This window comes from Diplotaxodon limnothrissa, linkage group LG15 (assembly GCF_057381915.1).
Source record: "Diplotaxodon limnothrissa isolate DT_005_m linkage group LG15, D_limnothrissa_male_GT1.1, whole genome shotgun sequence".
NCBI classification, from domain to species: Eukaryota; Metazoa; Chordata; class Actinopteri; order Cichliformes; family Cichlidae; genus Diplotaxodon; species Diplotaxodon limnothrissa.
Genome location: NC_140610.1, coordinates 10,096,302 through 10,123,066, shown reverse-complemented (window position 1 = coordinate 10,123,066; position 26,765 = coordinate 10,096,302). Strand labels below are relative to the sequence as shown.

Sequence of the window (26,765 nt, the reverse complement as noted above, 5' to 3'; positions counted from 1 at the left end):
ATCAAGTCTTCAAAGAGCATGGAGGTGTGTAAATGAACTCTGATCAGGAGGGAGGGTCAGTTTTCCTGTTTTGGTCGAGCTGGATTGCAGCCATTTACAGAAACACTCTCCTCAAATTAGTACAAAAAAATAGAAAAAGAAAAAAAAAATCCTTTCACTTTTTAGACTTGTTTTTATCTCAGAGTGAGACTTCACAGAACTAATGATCGATCAATGCCTCTATTGAGCGAACAAAAGAAGATAAAAGATTTCCAGCATGTTTTGTTGTTAGGTTTAGTGGATACAGAGCAGAAAGGGTATGCTCACCATTAAAATCTGTATTTATGTGGAAACAGCAGTCATGTCTGCCTAATACAGCAGCTTTCATAACGTGTATTAAAAAGACAATAATGCTTTGGCTTGCTACTGTACAGAGGTGATGAATCCCTCATTTCAGCCGGGGACAGAAAAGCTGGTTAACAAGTGAGGAAGTGCATCGTGGGAATTGTATTCTCTAATGTATATGGTTATAATTATCTATGCATTACATTACAGTGAATCAGGAGTGTTCCTGTGGGAATCGTCAATAGTTACTGGCAGCTTGGCTTTATGCTTTATAATTGTTTGGGCAGAAGCTAATGGCACTTGACACTTTAAAGACTACTTTAAGTGTTCACGAGGGACAATATGTGTCTTACTAAAACCCTAAGAGCAGCTGTTTCATTTATTATTAGTATACTGTTTTGATCATATGGTAACATGTTCCATCTAACCTGCTCAGGTCATCAGGACAGGAAATAATATGTTCATAACTCTATCACTTTTATCCTAATTGAGTAATTTGGCAACTGGTTTATCACTGATAGATATTATGCTCCAAAAGACTACCATTACTTTTGGAATATACAGATTTATTAACTTAGTCTGTACTCCTTAATGGGAGTATGTTTGTACACAGTGCCTGTCTGAATATTAGCACCTTCATTAAAAATGAGCTAAAGACCAATAAAACTACAAAACATCCGAAAGCTGCATCTGGTGGTCAGTGAGATATATAATTTTCCACTATTGTTGCCACTAAGAATGAACTCGGAGAGCCTTTCAGGTTGTTCTCAGACAAACAAGTGTCATTATTGTGATTTGGATGAAAAGAGAAATTAAGACGAAAGAAAAGTGAGGAAAGTAAGGATCATAATGATTCCTGACAAAAAAAAAAAAAAAATTGGGTATAATTTAGCATGTTGCATATAAACTTTTTTCTTCCTTCATCTCATTTGCAATATGATCTTATGCTACAACCACAAATTGGTGTCTACAAAGAGTCTTTTTTTTAAACTTTATCAGTTATCCTGATAAAAAGTCATGTAAAGCATCATTTTTTTAGTTTAAAGCTCCTACATTCCTACATCAAAGCACGTGATGACACTTCAGTTGGAAAAAAAGACTTCCCAACAAACCAACTGGGACATTATGACAAGCATTTGAACGCACAAATTAATAATATTAATTGACTGTAGCCTTTATATCGACACAGATGATGTTAAATTAAATAGCAAATAATACTGTTCATACTTTACAGACATATTCAGCTATGGGCTATCAATATAGTGACACTTGTTGTGTTGAGAACAAACTAAAACAAAGGTGGGCAGAGTTTCACAAGAAAAGGCAAAGCCTGTACAAAATATCACAATCTAGCGCACCATCGTCAACAAAAAGCTTTCGAAACAAACTGAATGATATTGTATAGTTGCTGAGGTCTTCATATTAGGGGTGTCAGTTTGCATTAAAGGGCGTATTACATTGCATTCATTGTGTTTAACTTCATTCTTAAATATAGCTTATCGTTATCACGTGCAGGTTTCACAGTACGTTTAGTTGCCAATAGATGTGCATGAGGACAAAGAGAAGCGAGGGACAAGTTTAGCCTCTAAAAGCAAAAAGGACCGAGAGAGTGAGCTGATACAATACTCATTATTGCCACATTATTCATAGCTGCTCAGTGCAAACTCTCAGTGAACTCTGATCACCAGCCAACCACCGTCCTTCTGCAAGCACCAAGTTGACCGAACCACTGAGCTGATGAAGCTTCTACGAGGTAAATATATAATGAAGAAATGGAGAATCTTACTGTAACGAGTACCACTGTCTTCGATGGTCAATACAAGAATATGTCTAACAGTTCTCCCTCCCCCAACCCCACATGTCCAGTGCAATTTCACACAATATACAGTACACATATTATATGTAGACCAGTTAGAGACTATTGCTTTAACAGCTTGCGATGAGAAAACGTGAGAGAAGGAAATAAAAACATGTGGCTACGTGGCTGTACAGTTCTTGAGGACATTTATATTATCACATTTCCATTTTGAGATGAAAATAAGATAAGAAACAAATTCACAGAACCTTCAGGTGATATAGAGCAACGGGTCTCTGGTTATAACAAGACCTCGGCTGCCTGATTTCTGTACACAACATCTTTATATACATAATCGTGATCCCCTGTCAATCAGTCTGATAATTGCCCACCTTTTAAAACTATTTCAAGTCCCTTTAGTTACCTTTAAGTTTAGTTTTGTTTAAAAGTGTTAAAATGACTCCAAGCTTCATCCTTCCATTGTCAGTTGGCACCACCTTTATTTATTGATTTATTTTTTAATGGGCTGTCCCTCGCCTCGGATTGGGTGATGCAGCTGCACGTCAAACACCCGGCCCGGGTGTCAAGCCTTGGCTTCCAGCATCTCGAGGAATAGTTTGTGCATGGGGACTTTGCCCTGCATTTTGATGCTGTAGAAGTGCTGAACGGCCTTGGTGGCAGTCTGACGGAGCAGAGGCAGGGTCATGAGCAGCTTGCCTGCCCGCCGGGGGTCCTCTGGGTGCTGGGAACCCTCAAAATCCTGCAGGGCCTCATGAAGAGAATCCTGGAGCCTTTGGACAGCCTCGATATTCTCTATGTGCATGGAGTCTGGAGCGAGAAGAAGAAAGTCGGAATGACAAAAATGCCTAAGACAAATCAGATGTTTCATATCTACATTGACAACAACTGCATGTTTTGCAGCTGCATCATCTGGTTTTAAACTCAGTAGCTTGTATATGCAAACGTGCAATTTTGCTTCTTAGTGCTTAATGACGCTCCTTAAATAAATGACTATGCATGGCTGGGAGTCTCGGGAGACATAGGAAGAGAGGGAAGTACAGTAGGTATATATAAATATACAGCAGGAGAGGAAAAAAAAGATTCATTTCTTTTGGTATCATGGACCACATACATCCCCCCTGCTAATGAATTCAGATGGCTGCATTACTAGGATATCATTCAGCTGAATGATGGTGGCAGATGGGCTTCATTTCCATAAGAAAGAGCAGTTGGCCCCCTTATGTATAGGCTCTAAAATAAAACCAGTTGAGACTTATTAAAAACTGCTCTCTACGTATAAGTCTACATGTTGGAGGGGAAAAAAGAGAGAAAAAAAACCAGGCTTGTCCTCCGAAGGACAAGCTGACAGCGAGCATTTTAATGGACAAGCACTGGTTTGCTTTCAGCCAATTTCACTGCACTGACATACTGTGTCAGGTCTAATCTGTGTATGCATCATATCCACAATTCATTAACTCACAGATAAAGCAGTGCACGACGCAAATGCGAATTCAATACAGTATTATAATCAAATCTCACAGACTGAGATAAACTCGTCCTACCCTGGTAGTAATACGGAGTAGCGCTAAAGAGAAGGCAAACACGGCTGCTGATTGAAGTGTAAGTGAATGAGATCAGCTCTGCTATGTGTCATGAAAGTTGTGGCGTGAAGTAAGACCATGTATGAACATGTAAATGAGGCAGAAAAAAGGGAAAGTACAAGGCTAATTATGTTCCTAACTGACTGATTAAGTCTCTTTTACCAGTCGCCTTCTGTGTAAATTGCATTTCTATCTTGGGAAATTAACTAGGCTATGTGGACCGCACATGTGTTCCAGCACTCTTCATTTGAAACCTTCATGTTAATGCTGATCTGATCCTCATTAGGCTGCACGATCATGTGTGTGCGCGCGCTCAGATGTGAGAAAGAGAGTGGAAAATAAGCAATATGTTTTTAAATGGGTGCACGCATAAAGCATGAGTGTGTGTGTGTGTGTGTGTGTGTGTGTGTGTGTGTGTGTGTGTGTGTGTGTGTGTGTTTGTTTAAGGAGGCTGGGGCTGGGGGAGGAATGCAAAACTAACTTTGAAGAAACAATTTCCATGTAATCCGTCAGCAGCCTGGCGTCAATCCCGTCGATACTTTGCTAATTACAAAATCAATGGCCATGAATTTCCACAGCTGTCACACCCAGAGGACCACTGGAGCCGAAGCTCGCCGAGACTGTGTTCAAACGAGCCGAAGTTGCCCCCTCGCCCTCCCAGAGCAACCCCTCTGAACCCTAGCCTTCCTCTCTCTCTCACACGTCTTCCTTATACCTTTACCTCCCTGTCTTTCCATCACCTCCCCTCCTATTTATCCCCAACTTTCCCATGGAGTGTTTGTCATCAGGAGACTAAAGCTCTGGGCTCAGCATTTTTCATTTTTTTCAGTCAGGCAGGAGAAAAGACTCCTAACAGGCATTGATTAGCGGGGGACAGGCCCAGCCTCATGAAAAGCAAACTGTCAATACGGGTGCAGCATCTTCACACTGGAACAAACGAGGCCCGTCGCTCCCCGACGCTCATTCCACTCCACTTAACACATTTTATTGACAGCCCCTGTTTTTCTAATGAAATGCTAAATATATCTCCCTCGGCTGTGGCGCGCTGGCAGCTACTGTTATGGAGATGGAGAGAATGAGAGTGCAATGTGACAGTCACACACAAACACACGTGCACATGTATCTGCACACAAATTAAAATATAGCTACACACACAGACACAGACACAAAGTTAAATTAAAAAAAAATCTTGATCTTGACCTTTATGTCCTCTCTTATCGGGGATCTTTCATTGTGGGGGTGATGGTGCCACAAGATACCGATAACCACTCGACATTTTTTATCCCTGTGTTTTATTTCTTTGTCTGTTTAATTAAATGCCAACTGCCAGGCTTTACTTGAGATTTTATATAAAGATGTACCTTCCTGTCTATGTCATTACTGCGGAGAAAATAAAGGCTATTTGGCAAAAGTGACTAATCGGTTTTCGATTACTTGATTACAGTATTTTAATTTACTTTAATTTTATTTCTTTAGCGATAAATCACAGTCGCCTCAAGGTGCTTTAAGTTGGAGGGAAAAGAGCCTCCAGAGAAAACCCCAACAATCAGATGATCCCTGTACAGCAGTTGGCGACAGTGGGAAAGAAAAACTCACTTTTAACAGGAAGAAACCTCTGGCAGAGCCAGGCTCAGGGAGGGGCAGCCATCTGCCGTGACAGGGTGGGGGTAGTAGTCAACGCAAGTATGCCACTGAGCCACTACTATCTCTGGGAGTTTTAAATAGATGATTTTTGGAAAACTTAAACTCTCTGGAAGCCAAATACAATAAACAGAACTTGGTTTAGGATGTAATCCCATCATTTTGACTTGCATTCAGCAACACAATCCTGCTCTGCCTACTTATTGATGCACTATGATGTTTATGAAGATCCAAACCCACTACTCATCCAACGTTTCTATGAATTTGAGCCTACAATATTTGTGCTGTTCACAAACTCATAGATTAGGATTGTGAATTTAAGTCTAACAGGTGAATGGAAGATTACCTGAGTTAGAGAGTGCAATGGCTTTGAGCGTAACAAACTCCTCCTTCTCCATACGCAGCTTCTTGTAGCGTCGGACCAATGGCAAGATGGCAACATGAAGGTCCAGCAGGCCTGAGATCCTCGCCTGCTCCTCATCTACCACGTAGTCCTCCGCATACATTATCTCATCCTCACAGGGCAGTGAGCGAAACACAATGCTCAGCACCAGGATCTCCATCCAGGCACTCTGCAATAGACTCATCTGGTCTGCCAGCGAGAGTGTGGAAAAGCCTGCAGGAGTATAAAGAAAATATATGTCACATTTGAACATTTTCTAGGTACTGCTGAGCCCTCACACAGAACAACCATGTGACATAGTAAGAGGGCAGCCTATTAACCCCCCTGCTCAATTGTTGCCTCTTTCAGTCCTCTGTGTGCTTTATGGGCTATGTACAATTGCTGCGCAATCCTCAAAGAAGTCCGACTTGAAACAGAGACCGACTGCTGTATGCAGTGGCTTTCAGGGAGCAATATAAATCAGTCAGGAGCAGAGGCCTTTGAAACATGAGCCAGGGCTGCCTCAGCCATCAACTCAGTCCTTCTGCAACCCACTGCATAAGCACATGAGACCCTGCTTAGTGAGGACAAATCCAGACTTAACACTGATTATATCGTATCATTGTCAGAGTAAGGACGGGTGAATAGACATTCACTTCTTCTTTACAACAACTTCAAAGTTAATTCTGTCATTTAAAACAGACTAAATTAATGTACTGAAATTCCAACTGAGAAAATAGGAAGGAGAAAAAAAGAAGATCGTGTGGATTTATAATTAGACTTCACCATTTTATAGTTTTCGCATTTTCTAAGAGACTTTTGTGGGATTCCTCCACCCTTTTCATAAAAGGGTAAAGAAAAACCTTTCAAACAGTAATCAAAACACTTCTGAATCAAAAAAAACAACCTCTGTTTGCATCAGAAAGACCATCTGATGATTTTTTTTTCTTTTAAAGGAAGCAAGTGAAAGTACCTTTTATCTATAAAAGATATAGCCTACAGGTTTATAATACTTATATACATAAAACATTTACTACAACAAGAAACTCTAATAGTACATGCCCATGTCACGGTACTTTCTGACCCGTTTTTGCTCATGGCCATTAAATTAAAATGATCAATGCTTTATAAATTGTAGCCCCATAAATGCACAAATTGGGTCATTTCAGCCCACTGCCAGGTGGTTGCTATGCAACATGATGATAATATATCATGTGTAATTCCACTTTTGTGGATATAAATGAGATGTTAATGTTGTGAATTGAAAACAATAGGTGATGATGATTTCATGAGGTATTGTGAATTGTTGTACATTCAAGGTTAAAAAGGTAATTTTAGTCATTTGTAATATGGTTCTCATGGAACCTGAAGGTATCATAACATATCATCCATAACTTAAATTTTGTGGATGTGTTATTGTTGTGAAACTAAAACTATAAAATCCTTTTATAAGTTGCTGCAGCTTCAGAAATGCTAATATCATGTCATTTTAACCTGTTATTAGCTGGTTGCTGGGCATCAGAATATCTGATATAGACAACAACCTTCAGGTGTATCAGATGAGCCTGCGTACCAAGTTTGGTAGCAAAAACATATGGACAGACATACACAGATTTGCGTATCATAGTAAAATGTCTTTTTTCCTGTTCATGCACAATCATTCCCTGTATATGAACATGGTGTCTCACTCTAATCCTGTTCCTGCCTATCACATTGTTCATATTCTTTATTGGCATCAACTTTCAACTCACCTCTTCTGGCTGTGGACTCTGAACTGGTATTTATTGGTTAGTTCATTCACAGGAATTTTGAGCCACCATGATTAAGAAACTGGATCTGTTCTGTAGCTGTGGTGTAGTTCTCCCAACAACATTTACCATCATGTATCACAAGTGTATTAATGTGCTGATTTTCAGTGTGTGAGAATTTGTTTAGAGTTTTGCAACAGGAGAAATCAGGTCCGTACATATACTGAATAACATATTCACTGGGATTGGGATGGAATTATGAAGGGGAATGCTTTAAACGCAGCAATGTTAAGATCCAAAAACAAAGCACACATGCAGGCTTCTTCCTGTGTTGTTCAACCTTTTGAACTTGGTGTGGCAATTCATCCAAATCTCGAGGTCGACCCATCAACTTTCACCTCTAACATTCACACACACCACATCAAACACCTGAAAGGACCTCAATGGCCACAATACCTTTCACTACTCTATGGTGAATAGGAAGGTGATTGGGGGATATCGACCAGGGCCTTGAACTCACCACGCTGCTTACTTAAATCTTGAAACTTGTATGGATCGGAATCGGACAGGTTGACTTAAAAGGGGTCCTCCCGATGTTTCTTATCAAGCAAATAGAGGAACGGCGGGAAGCGAGAGAATGAAACAGAGAGAAAAGAGTGCTGGGGGTGTCATTGATTAGTAGATTGTAATCAGTCCACCAAATGCGAAAGGGTATCGATCCAAGCCTCAGATCTGACAAACAGACATTTGATGGAGGACATCCGGTACATGTTTAGTGGGGGGAAGAGAGGACCACAGGATCACTGAATGTAGATATCAATGCTGTGTCAGGAATTCATGAGTTTACTCCAGATTCCCCAAAGACACTTCTGCAAGAGAAATGAATGGCCTAAATTTGGTGAGGCTTATTTAGAATAGTGAGGCAGGACTAGGGATGGGTACCGGTGTCCGGTGCCATGATGGCACCGGTTCTGACATAAACGGTAGTAACCAGACCGAAAAGCAGCGCACATTTCGGTGCTTTATTTCGGTGCTTTTTTTCCCTGAGCTGTGATACACTTCTAGCCAATCATTTTACGTTTCCGAGGATAGTAGGCGGGGCCAGGTACGTACGTTCTGTTAGAGCAGAGCTACAGATTAAAAATGTCCAAGGCGAAGCGGTCAAAAGTCTGGCTGTACTTCACAGCAAAATATGCAAACTCAGCAGCCTGCAACAAGTGCTTTAAGCTGATACTGTGATACTGTCAAAGGAGGTAACACCTCAAATCCGATGAAACACCTGGCGACGCATAGCGTTTTTTTTTAAAAGCCCAGAAATGCGCCGTATTTGATAGCTTGCTGCGAGACCTCACACCGAGCACATCTACTGCGGGTGGGTTGCCTGTTATGCAACATCCCCCAAAAACAGGAGGAGAGTCCTGGCCCCTAGCCCTGCCAGTGTAGCAGAAATGATGACGGATGATGGTGGCAGCAGCCGTTCTTCTCTGCGTGAGTAGCTAATTTACGTTGAGTAGGCTAACCACGTTATTACATTAATGCATGTAAGGTGAACTAGCAAACATCATCATAGCTACATGCGGCTGTCTTCTTGTTTGATGGCAGATACTCCCTTCACCCTGGCTAAAAAGGCTAAAATGACCAAAGAAAAAGTGGAAAACAGTTAAACATGAGAGGTTTAGGACAAAGTTTGTGTTTTTTCCATTGTTTAAGCACTGCTTCCAGCCAAGAGTGATACCATATATGCCCCATAGCTGCAGAAAAGGCTAACATTGTTATATTTTTTACAAAAGCTGAACATGAGAGGTTTTTGGACCAATTTTGTGTTCTCCATTCTTTAAGCACCGTTTGAGCACCGGCACCGTTTCAAAAGTACCGATTTGGCACCAGTATCGGATAAAACCTAAACGATACCCATCCCTAGGCAGGACAAAATAAGTCTGACAGTTAGAAAAAAGTAGCATAGTTACATACAGAAACAACCCGTTTAAATAACTATAAAGCAAGAACACTTAAGGCTAAAAATCATGCTTATTAGCTCCATTTAATGTAGCATACCTTTAATATACTGCCTCAACATAAAACCACCAATTGTGCAGAATGCCCTCCCTTTGTGATGCCAAAAGCTTGCTTATCATGGGTAACCTGTAGTGTCAGGCATCAGGACATTGGTAACAAATGCTTTGAGTCTTGAGAGCTGCTGGGTGTGGCCTTCGTGAACCTGGGCTGTTTTTGCATGTGGGACAGATGCTCAACTGGACTTTGTAAATAAAGTTTCGAGCTCTTTGTAAAATTCCTCCAGTTGCTCCTGTGCAATTTTGGAACTTGTGACATGTCAAAGTAACATCTGCATGGAGGCCAGGACTAAAGGTTTTCCCAGCAGAACATTGCACTGTGCTTTTCATTTTGTGACTCATTGGTGAAGACATGCATATATTTCCCTTATTTTCCCCCAGCACTCCTGGCCACCTTTTTCTTTTCTCTTTTTTTTAAACACTCAATTTACTGAAGCAATTTAGTGACTTCCTGGTTTCCCTTGGGTTAGCCTGGAGCTGGATGTGCGTCGCCTGGAGGTGGCTGAATTAAGTGTCACTGTGGAGGGTGAATCCCCCTGATGAAATATCAATATTTCACCCTAGTGATTTGATGCCGTTTGACCAAACATGACACAATACTGAGCAAACCAGGCAACGTCAGCATCTCTGTGTTTGCAGTCTCTCTGCATGGAGATGAAGAACATGAACAGCGACGCTGTTCTGCTAAACTACAGGGTTTTAGAGTATTTATGTTTTACTTGTTAGCTGAATAAATCAAAATCCTTAATTTTACATCCTATAGGCTTTATCGCTATGCGTCTTCATAGTGTAGTGACTTAGACATTTGCTTCACAAACAAAAGGTTGCTGGTTCCATTCCAGTTGAGACAGAAATCCCCTTTAGGGTTGCGTCAGAAAAAAAAAACATGGGGAGCTATCAGCTGTGGTGACCCTTGTGAACAAAGAAGCACCCGAAACTAGGTTTAGGTAAAATTATTTTAAACTTAAAGTGATTTCTTTAAATTATTTTAAAGAAATCTAGACTATTGGAAAATGCCTAAAAGACACTTTGAATAAAAAAATGTCAGTGCAAGAGTGCAAATTACTACTTATAGGGCTCAATGAAGCCTAATTTTTGGAGGTTACAGTTCACTTTACTTCAACTCAATTTTATTTATATAGTGGAAAAAAACCATCATCTCAAGGCGCTTTATGTAGGAAGACCCTACAATAATTCATCAAAAACCCAACAATCAGACAAAGTGCTATGAGCAAGCTCTTGGCGACAGTGGGAAAGAAAAAAAACAACCTTTTAACAAGAAGAAACCTCCGACAGAACCAGGGTCAGGGAGAGGCAGCCGTCTGTCATGACTGTTTGGGGGCGAGGGGAGGGAGACACGACAAAAGATATTATTAATCTCTGGCTGTTTTCCAAAGCATAAGTAATAATTAGATGCAGAGTGGTGTATAAACACATAGTAAGTGAAAAAATGTGAGTGAAGAAGAAACAGCAGCCTACAGCATAACTATGGGAGGATATAGGGTCACCTGATCCACCTCTAACAAATGCTTTATCAAAAAGGAAAATTATGACACTAATCTATAGAATCTAATCTAATCTATAGTATAGAGGGTCGCTGTAAAAAAACTGTAAAAAAAAGACTGAATACATGTAAATAGAGGGCTACTCAAATACCCATAAATGCCTAAAACTCAGAAGTTACTGCTAACTCTTTTAAGCTAAGTTTTGCTAACGAGGCCATTTTTCACCAAAGTATGTCTTTTACCTCTTCACTCTGTGCATTATTGCCAAAATTAGGAACACCCTGTCTCAGATACTAGAAGAACTAGTCCAAACATTTTTCAATTCCAGGCTGAACTCCTTGTTACAAAAATGCCACAGCAAGTATACCAACAGGGACTGGAAAGAGACACATTCTCTACTTTTATAACTAAGCTTGACAATTTTCTTTTTGATAATTAAACTATCTCAGTGACCCTGAAAAAAGCATTTATCTGCCACTACTGCATGCCATTAAATTTGAATTCTCTCTCCTCCAGCTTGTGCTTTGTACTCTCTCTTTGCACCTCTCTGCACAAGCTACACATTTATGATCTGTAGTTACGAGCCCAACTAACCTGCTCAGTGTTTATAGTGTGTTATTGCTCTGCGCTCATCTCTTCTCTCGCCACTCCCCACAGCTGACTGAGGCAGATGGCTGCCCCTCCCCGTCCCCCTAGTTCTGTCTGAGGTTTCTTCCTGTTAAAAGGGAGTCTTTTTCTTCCCATTGCCAAGTGCATGGCTACAGGGAATAGTAAGGTTTGTAACATTGCAAAATTTTGATCCAACTATGTAAACTGCTGTTTTTTTTAGTGATCAAATACATTTTAATGCTAATAGTTACAAAAAGATTTACTACGCTGACAAAATGTAATCAAAATGAAATTTTTTAGCCATAAAGAAAGAGACAGTAAGTTATATAACAAAATGTCCCTATTTATTTGAGCATTAAAATAAATAGGGACTGTTTTTTGCTAACTTTAAAATCAAAATCAGAAGTATTTTTGTTGCTTTTACATCTATCACACTGTTCACTGTTTTAAAACCATGTTGTGCTCTGCAAACTGTGGGGCAGCTTTTGTAGTAATGCATTGACCTGCAGGGGGAGGCTGTTGTTGTTGTTGTTGTTGTTGTTGTTGTGCGTGTGTGTGTGTGTGTGTGTGTGTGGGTGGAGAGGGGTGTTGCCGTTTCACCAAACACATTACAATACTGTAACACTGTAAAAACCCATATTTAGCCAATGTAGCATGTTAGTCAGCAATATGTCTATTTCTTTAAAGGTCCCCAGGTCCCCAAAAAAAGAACTGTTTGGCAGGGTTCTGGTAATGCAACAAAAAAATACAGGTGCGTGTAAGATAACTGAGGCCCTGCTCAGTACAGTGAGGAGACTGAGTGGTTGGCAGTGAAGCTTGAAGCTGTCATTGAGAGCGAGGTCTAAAACAGACAGCAGTTCACTCTCTATTCATTTAGTATCATTACAGGCCTCCTAAGAGCCCTAATGGGCCTAATAAAAAGACAGAGGTAATAATGAGACTTGAGGGCCCTATATGAGCAGGAGGAGTAGGAGAGGGAGAGCCAGGGGAACAGGAGAACAAGGAAGCCAGAGAGTGTGTGTGAAAGATATTATGGCAGAGGGTGCGCGGGACAGAAACAGAGAAAAAGAAAGGAAAAAGAACGAGCATTAGATAAAGTGAATAGAGGGCGCTGTACGCTTTTGACTTGAATGTAGTCTACGCTTTGTGAGGTGGTCTGTGTGTGTGTGGTTACAAATCAAGGGCCACAATAACATGTCTCCTATCATGTTCTTGAAGCCAAAATGTGTGTTTTTGTTTTATTTTTTAAAAACTTCAATATTTTTAATTGGCTCCTTTGCACACAAAAAAACCTAAACCAAACTAAACTGTGAGGATTAAAAATTCATCAAATTACTTCTTTCCAGCTGTAAAACACAAATATTTAAGCCTTCACAATGAACACGTGTACCACAATACCTAAGGAGTATTACATGTTTCTTCCCAGCTCTCCACATGTGGATGCTGAAGGACTTTCACATTAATGGAGCGATCTGCGCTAATGACTCCTATTACCTCATCGTTAAGGCCATTTGCGCAGTGGGCTATGAGTGTAATGGAGGGAGTGGACTGTTAAACTGTAGGGACCCCTTTTGTCTTAATCGTTACTTGGTGACACTTTGACCCAGTGGCCGCGGGTAAAATGTCTCCAGAGTGTCACGTGCTGCCTTTAATAACTCTGACAGATCTGGATTTAGATCCTCACACCATACAAGATCAATACTTTTTTATTTATATTTATATATATATGTATATATATAAAAAAATGTAATGAGAATAAGGCAGTGGAAAAACATTACAGTAAAATTCATTACAGGCCCCATGGGGCTCCATTAAATTGAGGAATTTGACTGTAGTTACCCTATTTGGCTCTTTTATGAAAAATACACCTGAATTAGATTTTTTCCCTTGTTCACAAGATGTTGGATGGAAAAGAGGTCAGGAGTAAAAAAACAAAAAAAACAAAACCCAAAAACTGTGCATTTGGGTCAGGGAAGCTCCTTTTGTTCCTGTTAACGCTTGTTTCTCGATGTAAACTTGAGAGTGGTGAGACAGCATGTCTCAAACCCCAGCAACCCTCCATTGGCTAATCGTTTAATAAGGCTTCTCTTTTCCTAAACATTCATGTAAAGTTCAAAGGGCTGGTTTGGGCTCAGCTCATTTTGGCCCACAGTCCAAACAGATGATGTAAGCTTTCCCCAACAGGTAACTTCCTTCATGTTACTCCACTATGCAATCGATGCTGTTTTCAGATGGTTGCCCACTTGGCTGACTGTGGATGAAGTGGCTAGGTGCCCCACTAGTGGAACACAGCATACATTTGAGAATCACTGGTCTACAGCAAATTGACACATAATGTGGAGGAGTTGTCTCCTAATGTCATTCTCCATTCCTGAACTTTTCTTACTGCTAAGGCCTCAATCACACGAGCCTGTCAACGACCATCTGGCAAACAAAGGTCATAAGGTTGTCAGGTAAGGTCCCTAGTTAGTTGCCAGGGTTGTCAGTAGTTTGCATGGAAGTACTGCAAATACTTGCAGACATCTCTCTGAGCTTTAGTTAAACTTAAAAAAGTACAACGCAAACCGGAAATAAAAAATATTTACCATTAGAGTAAATTTTCCTGCATGAAAATTTTATGTTTGTGCATTCGTAGATGAGAATTTGTTTGTGTGTGTAAAAAAGATTTGTGTTTGTAAAAATATTTACACAAGTTACAGTTTTTTTTGTTAAGGTCTGCTTACAGATACAAAACAAAAAACTATGTGTAAAGCTCTGCGTTCAAGTTTCCTGGCTGTGTGTGAGTTTCAACATACAAGTACGAATTTTGACCCGTTTTTTCTTCCTTTCAGCTGATTGGTCAATGTCATCTCAATCACAAATTTAACAATCCAATCAGAGAACAGATGGGTTTGGCTGTTGGAGTGGCGCTTTCCATATAAAAGTTTCAGATATTTTGGTTTACAAGGTTACAAAACTCAGTTCACAACTACGCATTTGATTTACAAGTACAAAATATTTATGACCACAATTTGAGCCCATACATTCCTGATATCTTTGCTGCTTGGCATTACATTAACACACATCTGAATACCGCAGACCAGCAAACTGCCAAAACCTCAGTTTTCACAGAGGTGCTCACCCTCGCTGATGATCAATTAATTAACTTGATTAGTAGCAGCTTGCTGCCACTTATCTTTCTATTTCCTACAGAAGCAGTAAGGATGTACTTTGTTTACACACTTCTACATCTTTTAGTTTTTGTCAAATAAATAATGACACAGGTTACATGTCATGTGCATTTCCTTTGAGGCTTTATTTACTTAATTTTAAACAGATAATTTTTATTATGTCCTGATATGTAAAGCCACAAAATTAAAAGAGGATGTACTTTCTTTTTCCCATAACCGTATTTGCCATCGTCCTATAACTACTCTGGGCCACTGCTCAGCAAACGATTCATAGTCTTGCTTTAAGTGTGGACGATGAGTCAGTAAATGGGACAAATAGGACAGCACTGTGCCAGCCCAAAAGGAGACAGAGAGAAAAAAACTCCATTGTTTTGGCAAAAAATCATTTTTTATTTACTCTGAATAAATTCATTTTTGTTTTTACGACTAATTAATTGTGTTTAAGCAAGCATGAGACCTTTTTTAGTTCCTTACTCTGACGTAAGGATTTGCTTTTTTTGTTATCACCTTGAAATAAATGCACAACAAAAGACAACTGAAGATAAAATTTGTGTCCTGACTGCTGCCATTTATTTTAATCAATTAGGAACCCCTTTAAGAAATGCATCAGTGAAGAATATTACTAGCTTTAATTGAATAATAATTGAATTGACAACACGTGTGTCTTTTACATGCTTTATTTAACCAGATCAATGGCTTGCATATACTTTGAAACCAGCCAGTGCTCCTTATGAACACGCGGAGGTCCAAAGTATCTCCTTCAGCCGATAAAGATGAGAAGAACGGAAGATCTAAGAACATTTGCATAGCAAGTCTTATTTAAGAATTCATCAACAAGGAGAAGGGAAATCCATCAGTATTTCCCTAAATAAATCAATTTCACCACAGGCCCTGTGTAGTCTCCTTAAGTAAGTAAGAGGATTGCTTTCTTTAAGTCTGGGATTGAAATGGAATACATTGACATAGGGGCGGGTCCCCCCCACAGACTCTCCCACCCCACTCCACCCCACCCCAGTCAAATCAAAGGTTTCAGCTGCTCTTTATTGATTAGATTTTAGAATATGGGACTAGCTTCTCCCTTAGGTGCAGATGAGTAGCAGATGTTAATTATCCTGTGTGTGTGCATGCGTATGAACGGGAGGGGGTGGCGGGTTATGTACAGCAGTCGGTGAAGTACTCCAGTAATCTCACACTGTAACATTTGAGCAAATCAAAGAGCAAATGGGAGCAGTTTCTCCTCCGCTTTACTAACTGCACAAGACCACACGTGAACCTTTTTTTTTTTTTTTTTAGCAACTTAATAGATGGCCTGTATAAAAAGCACCTATGTCTGAAATTTCACATTAAGACAAGTGTTTGGAAAGCCAGAGCCCTGATGACAGGTTCAGTCAAGAGCAGTCACATGTTTCTACCTGGGATATGTTTGGCCCAGCCAATGATGACCACCAGCTCGCGGTCAGCCAAGTCACAAAGCGTTGTCAGAGCCTTGATGTCTCCGTCCGGCATGGTGGGGTCAGGCATGGCATAGATCTTCTCTGGCTCCACCACCAGCAAATGAGAGACGATCTTTGTCACTAAGAGGGGGAAGAGACAGAGAGAGAGATAGAGAGAAGGACGGAGGGCGTGAAGGAATATAAATGTACTGTGGTGTGCGACAGTTTTAGGCAACAGTGTTTGCCTAAAATATGATCATATTGTGCCACATCAATCTCATCTTTGGATGTAGATAACAATGCTCTCGCCATATTCCTCAAGGGGATTCATTTCACAGCTTTATGTCCCATCATATTAACTAATAAAGTTAATGCTTTTTGTAATGCTCAGGTAATACACACATTGTTACTGAGTGAGATTTTAAATGAAAAAAAGAAAAAAGCAACAAAAAAGCAACTCACGTGGTTTTTTGGCTGGAGGGGGGAGGGTGAGGCCGAGGTAGGCGCCGTTTTCGGCATCCAACCGCCGCTTGTACTTCTGACGCCCCCCTCTCACTCGATCCAGACGCACACCTGCAAAGAAAAATAATTAAAAATATCACGTATGCATAAGATAAACCAAAGCCACTCTGACGAATCCACAAAACGTAATGATTACGTAGCAAAATAAAATAAAAGGGAACTTTTCACTTGTTATGTTTGGAAGTAGGCGTTGCTGCTGACTTTCTCACTTTCTTTTTATATGCTTAATTTTTGAAAGTTACATTCAGTTATAACGACCTATTTTATGGCATCGTATTTGCTACAGCTTATTATAAAACTGTAGCCTATTTATTGGGGGGGAAACTTGACCTATTTTGCTGTGTCATCAGACTCTCACGAGCATTTCAGGGTTTTTAATTTTCTACCCTGTATATGACAAATACTATATAACCATTCTTCATATAATATACAGTACAAAAATTAGGATAACAGCATTTTTCTGTCATTTATCTACATAAACAGTTACATTCCTTTATTTTTAACCTTTCAACCATCAAGCAGGACTTCTGAGTGGAAGTTTAAGCATTCACATGCAGGATTATCTTCAAAGCCATCACAGAGGATGCGGGCTGGATGCACCTTGTCTCCTGAATTGATACGTTTGCATTAAAAGTTGTTTGAGCACTGAGGGAGAGCAAACAGATTTTACATGGTCAAGTGGAATTAAGTCGTGTGAGATTTCCCAGTGACTCATATAAATTCCTTTGATTCCCCTGGAAACAAAAGAATCCGATTAGGATGGTCTTTCAATTTCCTGACACCGACTATCCACTAACCTAATTACCCACCGTGCCCAGAGGGAGCTCATTCTTCCCAGCAAACACAGTGAGATCATTTTATGCCTGGCAGATTGAAGCTAAATCGAGAGCCCCTCTCCTAACACAGCTTTCCATTTGTACGCCTTAAAGTAATCAATAAGGCTTGCAAATAGACTTCTTGTTCTTTGAACACATGTGGATGCGGTTTTAATTAGTCAGTTAGGCAGGCAGGAGCTGGGTTTGCGATAGATGGAGCTTTAGTGGTTGTTTTTAGCATTACTCTTGGTTAAGTTAAATTTAAAATGATAAATTGGGCTTCAGGAAACAGTGTGCATGTACTCCAGATATTAAATCAGTTCAGGAGCCTCTCTCTCTCTATTTAATGGTACACAGAGGCCTAATAAAGGGTTATGCAGTTAGTTAAGCCTTTCACAATAATAAGCTTGTTTAATGCATAAATATATTAAGAAGGTACCAAAACCGAATTCATGCAGCATGTTCTTGTAAGGCTAACTGACAGTGAATTGTTGCTGCTTTTGCCCCTAACATTATCAAGACACACACACACTGACACACACACACACACCAGTTTCCCTGCCGTGGGCTGCTAGGTCATGTAGCTACAACAAGCGACAAGTGACCAAACAGCCAGAGTTAGAATTCCAAGATCCGCGGGGGCTGTTTGAACTCGAACATCCAACTGGCCCATAATTAATAGACGCTGACAAGAATTAAGAGCTCAGCGCTAACCAGTTTCAGTTTACAGCTTAGCGGCGCTCCAAACAGCAGAGACCCGAGGCAGGAGGGCAGGGACAACGACAAGGGAAAAAAACAAGGGTTAGATAAGGCTGAAGAGTGGGAGGGTTGGAAAATCAAACAGAACAATCTGCTGTGCTTGGATGAATATATCTGTTTTCTGATGGTTTCTTCTTTCTCAATTTGTACATCCTCTCTCTGTCGGCCCTGCCTGTCCCAATGACCACCTGATCTCACCAGTGCGGGATTATCTCCTCCCCATGTGATATGGAACAGTACTGAGAATATGACCACAACAAGACAGCTGAATGAGGCCCCTGGAAGAGGGCCGGAGAGGGTGCGAGGGGGGCAGTGTGTGTCATCGTCAGCACCGCATTCCTAACCTCAGGCCCAAAACCACATCGGCCTCCGCGCTTCAAGACAATGCGGGTCCAGACGAGAGCCTCTGACATGGGTTGGGGGCGGCGGGGGCCAGGCGGGTCCACAGATCATCTTAAAGGCATCCAGATCCTTTTTTATGGTTGCTGGCCTTTCATAAAGTGTGACAGGCAAAGTATGGATGCATGGGTGAGGTTATGGGGTAAAAGAAATGTGTGTGCTGGATAATATGAATTCACATACTACAGCACGCTCATAACTTTGTGCTGACTGCGAGAAAGACGGGCTGAGATACTTGGCTGAAAGTCTATTCTTGCTATGTGAGTGTGTTTGTGTGCGTGCACATGTGTGTGGCAAGACGATGAGGCATATTTACATTGGAGCAATCTTTACAGCCACCTGATCTGTTTTGCTTTCACATACACAACATTTATTGACTTGTTAAAACGTTAAGGCAAATTTCTTATTAAAGTGACAGTGTTTCGCTTCATGCGCTGGCCGCGGGTGCGCCGGGTGTGTCCTGCGGATTATTTTGCTATGCGTTTATTATTTGCACATTAAATCGACAGATATCTATTTCACCATAGCAGCTGCCAAAATATTCATTTTATGCCCACAATGAAAAAAATGACAAAAAAACGGCCCTTAAGAATACATAATAACATTTTTAAAGTCCACCTTAAAACACAAACATCAAAATGAAATCTGAGTTAAGTATGTGATTAAATTTTCGGCCTAAAGCCCCCACCCAAATTGTCTAAATCCACATTCTTCGCAATGTGGTCAGAAACATCGGTCTATATGCTGAAAAACACCCACATCAGCAGTGTCTTCAATGTAAAACTGAAGCCAGAAAAACAAAAATACACAAAGGAAGACAGAAGGTTGAGCAAAAACAAAAAAAAGTGTCCAAAAAAACCATTCATGATATAAATGAGATTCATTCTTCTGGTACAAAAAGATGCTCTACAGAGCAGCTGTCATCACTGAAAGGTGCATGTGTCTCATATCGAGACTGTGTGTTACTATGTGAACATGTGCTCGTGTGTACATGCGTGTTTAAGCTTCTCACTCTCAACTATTTTCAGCCTTTCACCTGTCAGAGGCGCTTCTTTCGAGAGAATGTGTCAGAATTGGCTGGCTGGCTAACGCTGCCAAAGGGAGATTAGGAGCTCCCTATTTTAGCTGGGAAAAATCAGAGGGATGCGGCGTGCAGCCCCCTCCGACGCAGCCTGCTCACCCTTTGCAAAGCGCAGCCGCTCTGCCCTTCCAGGGCTGCCTCTCAACATCTGATCTGGAAAGTCAGAAAGAGCTACAGTAAAGGCTGTCATCGGGTTTTTTTCTTAAGTCTGGGTGGGCTGAAAATAAGAAGGGAAAGGCGAAGAAAAGACGACACAAAAAGTTGAAGGGAACTGGATTGGGTTGGGTATTAACATGGCGCACCATCTGCTGCAACCCCCTCCCGGTGGCCTGGCAATGCTGGCACTGCTTAACCGTAACTGCCATGGCACTTGTATCACTCTTTATCATGTTTTACACTTACATAAATCTGAGCCAGCGTGTCCACAAAGGGCTATTATTTCGTCTCGCAGTGCCGCCCTAACCACAGATGCAGCTCTAATAAAAAACATCTGCAGAGCTCGAGAAGGGCCGAGATCATTCATGAAGTTGAAGCTGGTGTAGTGGACAAAATAAAATGTTTTTAAAAAGCTAGAACGGTGTCAGTGACAAGCATGGGACCTCAAGGAGCGATTCTGAGCCCCTTGTCAGGGGTGATATACATTTTAACATGTGTGTCGGGAAGCGAGTACATGTATAGAAGGGTTGTTATGAGGTCAGCGCTTCGCTAAATCCTTTTCTTCGGAGGAACACGTGTTAGCCTCCGTGTCTGATCTATCACCTGCCAGACAGTGAGGACAGGCCAGTGCAGAGCCTCTGGGTGGGCGCTTACTTTCAGCTGCATTCTGCCAGCTACTCTGACACCCTAAAAAGCAAACAAGCCCCCACACATGTGCTGTTAGACAAGTTTACGGTACAAGAAAAAACAAGTGGCAAGAAGGGAGGGGTCCTTCTCACTTATAGTTTAAGTACTTCGAATGGTGCAGACCAACACATGCTAAAAATTCTGGTTCTGAAGACGCCCACAGAGTATAGACTTTGGGTATATCTTTATTATGGTGATGTAATCTTAGCATATAGATTGGTTTCTGATTTAAGCCTATTGATTTGGAAGGGACCTGACAGTCTGTGATATTGGATATGGCTTTACTAATCTTTTGTGTATGTGGCCGGAGGAAAATAAGGCTGTAACATTACCCTGGTAGCCACGTTCGCTCAGGAAAGACTGCTGATCCCTATCTGTGGTTAGGAGAGGGCGAAACAGCGGTGTAGGTTGCCAAAATAGTCTGGCAGCTTGTGTTCATCCACCACATTACAGCGATGTCAGAAAATCCCAGCATGCAAAGAATAAACCACAGAAACACCGAGCTAACATCACTGAACTAGAACCCACCAGTAGTGACTAAAAGACCAAACTGTAAGCGCCTTTTATGCTCAGACCTGCTTCTTCCAGGACAGACACTCAGTGGGTATAAGGCGATATGCTTCTGTTCCAGTGGGACTTGGTTTTTGAACACGATAATTTGTTAACATGATGATCGGACACCTGTTCAAGGACCAACATAGATACCCATGCTTACTGGCACAAAAAGAAAAAAAGAATCCATCTCTCTTCTTCAGCAGGATGTGACTCAAAGCGGAAATTGAAAAATGCACACGCGGTAGATTCTTGCATCATTTAACACCGTACAGTAATGCTATGGGATATTAGCGCCGCTATTAGCTGGGGGCACTGACTCCTGGCAGTTGTGACTGACACCATACCTTCCGTGAGTTGTAATTACGTGAAAGTTTTTCCACTGACCTGTGACCTTTCATCAGTCTCAGCTGTACATTTGAGGGGTCAGTGAATGAGGCTTCCTCGAACAGCTGCCCTTGGCTGCCGTCCACCCGGCTCATCCAGGTGCTCTGCTTTGACAAAGCAGTAAAGCCGAACCAGGAGAGAGGCCTGTCATCTATATTATTTATTCGATTTTCTTGGAAAAATAATAATCTGTTACATCTTAAACAGACAGCTTAGCTCAACATACCCTTAAGCATAATCCATAAATTCCCTTTGCATTATGTTGGCACTGGCCACAGCTAGAATACCTGATTTATTTAGACCCCTATCACACCTGAAGCCACCAAACCAAGTTCGAAGAAGTAAAGTCAGCTGATTAGTGGCAGGTGGCGCACAGCAGAAGGGTTTTCCCCACCCACTAATGGGGCTCAAAATCCCTGGCAGCTACCCTTTAAAAGTCAGGATGGCACGACTGGCACGAGGAAGAGAAATATTGGAAACTTCTAGAGCAACTCATCACAATATATAACTCTCACAGCACCCCGAGGGAGGCGTTTTTTAGGAAGCCACTGCCAACGTGAGGGAAATTTGCAATGGGAACAAATGAATAACTTATGAAACTTACAATATCCAGTTTATGTATTTATCAATGTTTACCTGTTAATAGCTGAAGATTATAATAGTTAAAATAGAAACGTATCTGGAAACATTTTATTAATTAAAAAGTTAAAATGGTTTCATTTCAAAGGAAAGAAGTAAAAAAAACACAAGCCTGCTTAATATTGACAAGGATTGCTACGAAAAATGAAATTTGCTCAAATGTGTAAACCTTCAACATAAAACCATTTTTCTGTTTGGACACCACAATCATGAGTTTACACCTAAAAAATCTGTTTTTAAGCTGGAAAAGCTTTCAGTTCATCCACATCAGAGAGTCAGTCAGCTATTTTTTTATGTCAAAGATCAAGGTTTACTGCGATCTCACAAAACATATTTGGGCCAAACTGATTAGGTCTGGCTTGGATATGGATATAAAACACAAGTTAACTGGTTTCTGGTTTCTCTGTAATTATTGTATTTAGGTCTGGACTGTGGAGGCATCACTACAATTGTGGGTGTCTTCAAAATATCCCTTCAGTAGACGCTCAAACATTCGTCTTTGTTGGTTTAAAAGATTTGCGTTTCAAATCTGAGTCTGGATAATTGTGAGGATAATAGAAACCTTCTTTATTAAGCGAATACTTTAACACTACGCTTCCTTATTCTTTTCAGTGTATCCATCTCCTGTTTGTGGAATGTGCTGTTGTCTTTAAGTCCTCTGGATTCATTCCACGCTGCATTAGTTATTATTAATCTCTGGCTTTCTTCCACAGTGTATCTTTTGTCCTGTCTCCCTCCCCTTAACTCAAACCAGTTGCAGCGGAGTCCGCAGGTTTCTAACCATTGAAAGGGAGTTTTTCCTCCCTGTCACCGACTGCTTGCTCATAGGGAGACGTCTGATTGTTGGGATTTTATCTGTATTATTGTAGGATCTTTATTTTACGGTAAAGCGTCTTGAGGTGACAGTTGTTGTGATTTGGTGCTATGTAAATAAAATAGAATAGAACTGAATTGAATCTATGAAATAATCCTTGCTAGTGTTTCCTAGATTTTACCCACAATGTCACTCTGCTGCTTGCAGTTCAGAGTCTGCATTTGTGCCTTCTGTTATTAGTCCTCCGTGTTTGAACCTGTTGATGATATAACTAACCTTGCAGGATAATAGAGTGTTAAACACCATTTAAGTTAACATTTTAAGAAATTACACAATGTAATTGTTCCTTGTCGGTGACCAGCCCTTGGTCACTTGTTGCAGGGTGATCTCATAGCATAAAGTGAGGCTAGCCGCTGTCCCCTCCCCCCTACTGGTTCACTGATCAAAGTCCCCCTTAAATCTGTAAGAGTCCACGCCACTGCAGTATGCCATGATTAAGTGTCCTTTTTACTCTTAATTGAACACCATCACTTTTAGAAAATCGCCTACTGTGCCACATATTGCGGTGGCTGTGACGCTGCGCCTCGCACACACACTGGCCGGCTTAGCCTGGCTCTCCGCTGACAATACCCCACAGTTTTTCCTTTAAGCATGCACTAATAGTTTCAGCTTTATTTCTGAAGCAAATGTGTTGCTATTTTTTTCTTCTTCTGGCCAAGAGTCAAAGGCTCAGTGTGAGATATTTTGGCCAAGATTAAGACATAAAAAATGGCTGCATGTATAAATAGTAGCGTTATGCCAAACAGAACGGACGGCCCCTCTGTCTGAGAGGAACAAACGCAGCTACGTCACAGTGAAGCTGGGTCAGTGAAAGTGAACTAAAAGAGAGACACGCAGTCTTGTGTTACTGGGACAAATTGCAGTCAACTTGTGCAGGCTGCTATTACCAGATGTGTACAAAACTATATGGCCATGGTTTTATTTTTAGGAAACAGTTGTTTTTCTCTATGTGGAGCTTATAAATAAATTTATAAATCGTATGTTTCTTTAATTTAGGATTCAGTGTGGACTATGAAACACATACACACACATTAATGCTATCAGAGCACATATTACGTCCTAATAAAATGTACGATGCAGTCATTCCTCTAATCAATTACACTTAATCTTAATGTTGGTAGAAATAAAGAAATCCTAATGTGTGAATGAAATATTTTAAAAATTCCTTTGCTTCTTTTTCTCTAAATCTTTATTTTCTTATATCTTTTATGCCATCAACACCTATGGAAAGCCTACACTTCTGCCTTTTCCAACTATTTATTTATAAGTGACTTATGTATGTATGTATGTATGTATATATATGTATATATTGTACTATTCTTAGTTAGCGTATTGTCTGTCTTGTCTTAATGTTGGTTTAAAATGGAGCACTGTAACAAAAAATAATTTCCCCCAGGGATCAATAAAGTATTCTGATTCTGATTCTGATTATTTCAGCACATTATTCAATTAATTTACTGTTACTGTCAGTGTGCATTTATTGTCCTATACAGCGTTCGTACCACAGTTGCTCAAAAATTATTCTTTGTTTCAGTATAAGACAAAGAAATGTAATTAAAATAGGCTGTATTTCAGCAATTTGAGATTTTGTTTTTTCTCATGGACATCTGTCCAGAAATGTTCACTGAAGTCCAAGCTCAGCACAAGCCCTCTGCGTATAAATAGCATGATTTAGACTTTTCATAGACTTTGCATTGGTGTAGGATAGTTCTTCTCGCTCTGCAAACTGAAAAGATAAAAAAAATGCTCTTCCCGTGGAAAGAAAAAAGAAAAAAAGAAAATCTATCGGCTAGATTTTCCCTCTGTACTCCCAGAGGACTCACACTGGAGGAAAAACAACACGTGCAGGAAGTGAGGTGGGATATTCGGAAAGCATTTAGTGGATCAATACGGCAGGCAAGAGAGGGGAAGGGAGACAGACAGACAGACAGACAGACAGACAGAGTGGGAGATGGAGAGAGAGACACCCAGAGCCCAGGGGAGAGGGAAGTCTTGGGGGAACAGCCTGTGCTTTTTAAGAGTACTGTTACACATCTCAGTCGGTCTTGGTAAGAATATCCAGCTCAGCAGCTTTTTCCACCCGGCTGAGTTAAACACTCAGAGGCTCGGCAGTGTGAGGAGAAGTAAGTAAGGCTTGTGGGTGATGTCACCGGTGTCTCCCTGAGGCCACAGCTGGCTTTAATATCACTGACCATCCTCTAGACCGGAGTGACCATCACAGATCCACAACCATTGAAAAACAGACAGCTTACTCTAACATATAGGCAAACCTCCTGATTTCAGCTTGATCATAAAATCTTTACACCATCTCATATATTTTAAAATATAGAATCACAAGACAATTTGGTGCCATAGAGGAGAGTCTAAAGTTTATATACTAATAAACAGAGAAAGCTGCCTAAGAAGCATATGATCTTTAGGATTTTGATGTGACAGTTAATTAATCTAGACAGATGCTATTAGCACCAAGGTGTCAATAGCCAACAATGCTATTTGCACCAGTGGGTGGAAAAGTTAATGTGGCTATTTACACCAGGGAGTATATAGCATGGCATATACGGCATCACAGAGACAAGCACCGGGGTGTCCGTAGCCAAAAGTGTTACTTGAACCCAAGCACTCACTGCCAGAAAGGCGTTCTAACACCTCAACTATATTGTGTGTGTGTGTATATATATATATATATATATATAACAGTTCTGTAACTGTAACTTCGGTCGTTGCTGTGCTTTTTTTGGAAGTCGAATTTCCCAGAGGAACCCACCTGAGGGATTAATAAAGTTCTATCTTATCTTATCTTATAAAGAGCTAGTTTTGTTACCCAAGCTTAGCCACAGTGTGACTGAAATTAAGTCTAAAAATTACATGTGTGTGGTTTTATAAGGGACACAGACTCCAGACAAAAGTCTTTAAAGCATTCATCCACCGCAGCCCTCGTCACTCTGCGAACTGTGAACTCAACTGCTTCACACTGCTTCCTATGTGATATACAACCATGGATACAACAGTACTTAGATTTTTTCGTAGTGCTGAGGAGCAGCACTGAACAGAGACCCCAAATAATGCAGCTTTGCACAAGGGGCAGAGTAAAAATAAAAGGATAAAGCAAACACACACTCACATATATATATGTTGTGTGAGCTTGTGTGAAAAACCAGTACTCACCCTCTTTTAGCATGCCAACTTTAAGACATTTCATAAAGCGGCAGGCCTGGCAAGACTTTCGTCTCCTTTTGGTGATCTCACACTCATTGGTAGCCGGACAGCTGTACTCGATATTCCCTGGAAAAGGATTGGAAAAAAAGGACTCCATTATTCTGTGTGCTTAAAAGATATACATCAGCAATTAGGAATAATTTGTTTTGGAATTATTGCGCTGGCAGGAAGATCAAATCACACCAGGCGCGGAGTGAGAACACTGCAAAATACACAACACGTGTGTGCACATGTGTGCCTGTGAACGCACACACACCTGTCCCAAGGTGACCCCGTGTGACACTCCTGAAGGAGAGGAGGGTTTAGTGGCATTTTGATGGGGCATGTAAAAAGCACCTACCCGCCCCGCAGTCACACTCAAATTTTGATTCACAGATAAATTAGCTTCATTAATGCAG

General features: G+C 40.8%; 1 protein-coding gene across 3 annotated transcripts in view; it reads right to left on the bottom strand.

The window, feature by feature from the left end:
* Positions 1-2,614: 2,614 nt before the first annotated feature.
* The window catches only part of LOC146617047 (steroid hormone receptor ERR2-like), a 38,261-nt gene continuing 14,110 nt past the window's right edge, over positions 2,615-26,765 (bottom strand). For 2 of the 3 annotated variants that reach the window (XM_085373635.1, XM_085373636.1), the window contains 5 exons: positions 26,317-26,433; positions 16,743-16,853; positions 16,260-16,421; positions 5,708-5,977; positions 2,615-2,947 (listed from right to left, as the gene is read on the bottom strand). In XM_085373635.1, coding sequence (XP_085229761.1) covers positions 2,703-2,947; positions 5,708-5,977; positions 16,260-16,421; positions 16,743-16,853; positions 26,317-26,433 — 905 coding nt within the window. In that variant the 3' untranslated portion in view covers positions 2,615-2,702. Of the gene's footprint in view, positions 2,948-5,707; positions 5,978-16,259; positions 16,422-16,742; positions 16,854-22,870; positions 22,876-26,312; positions 26,434-26,765 lie in introns of all 3 variants that reach the window. The other variant, XM_085373637.1, reaches the window with a different exon arrangement.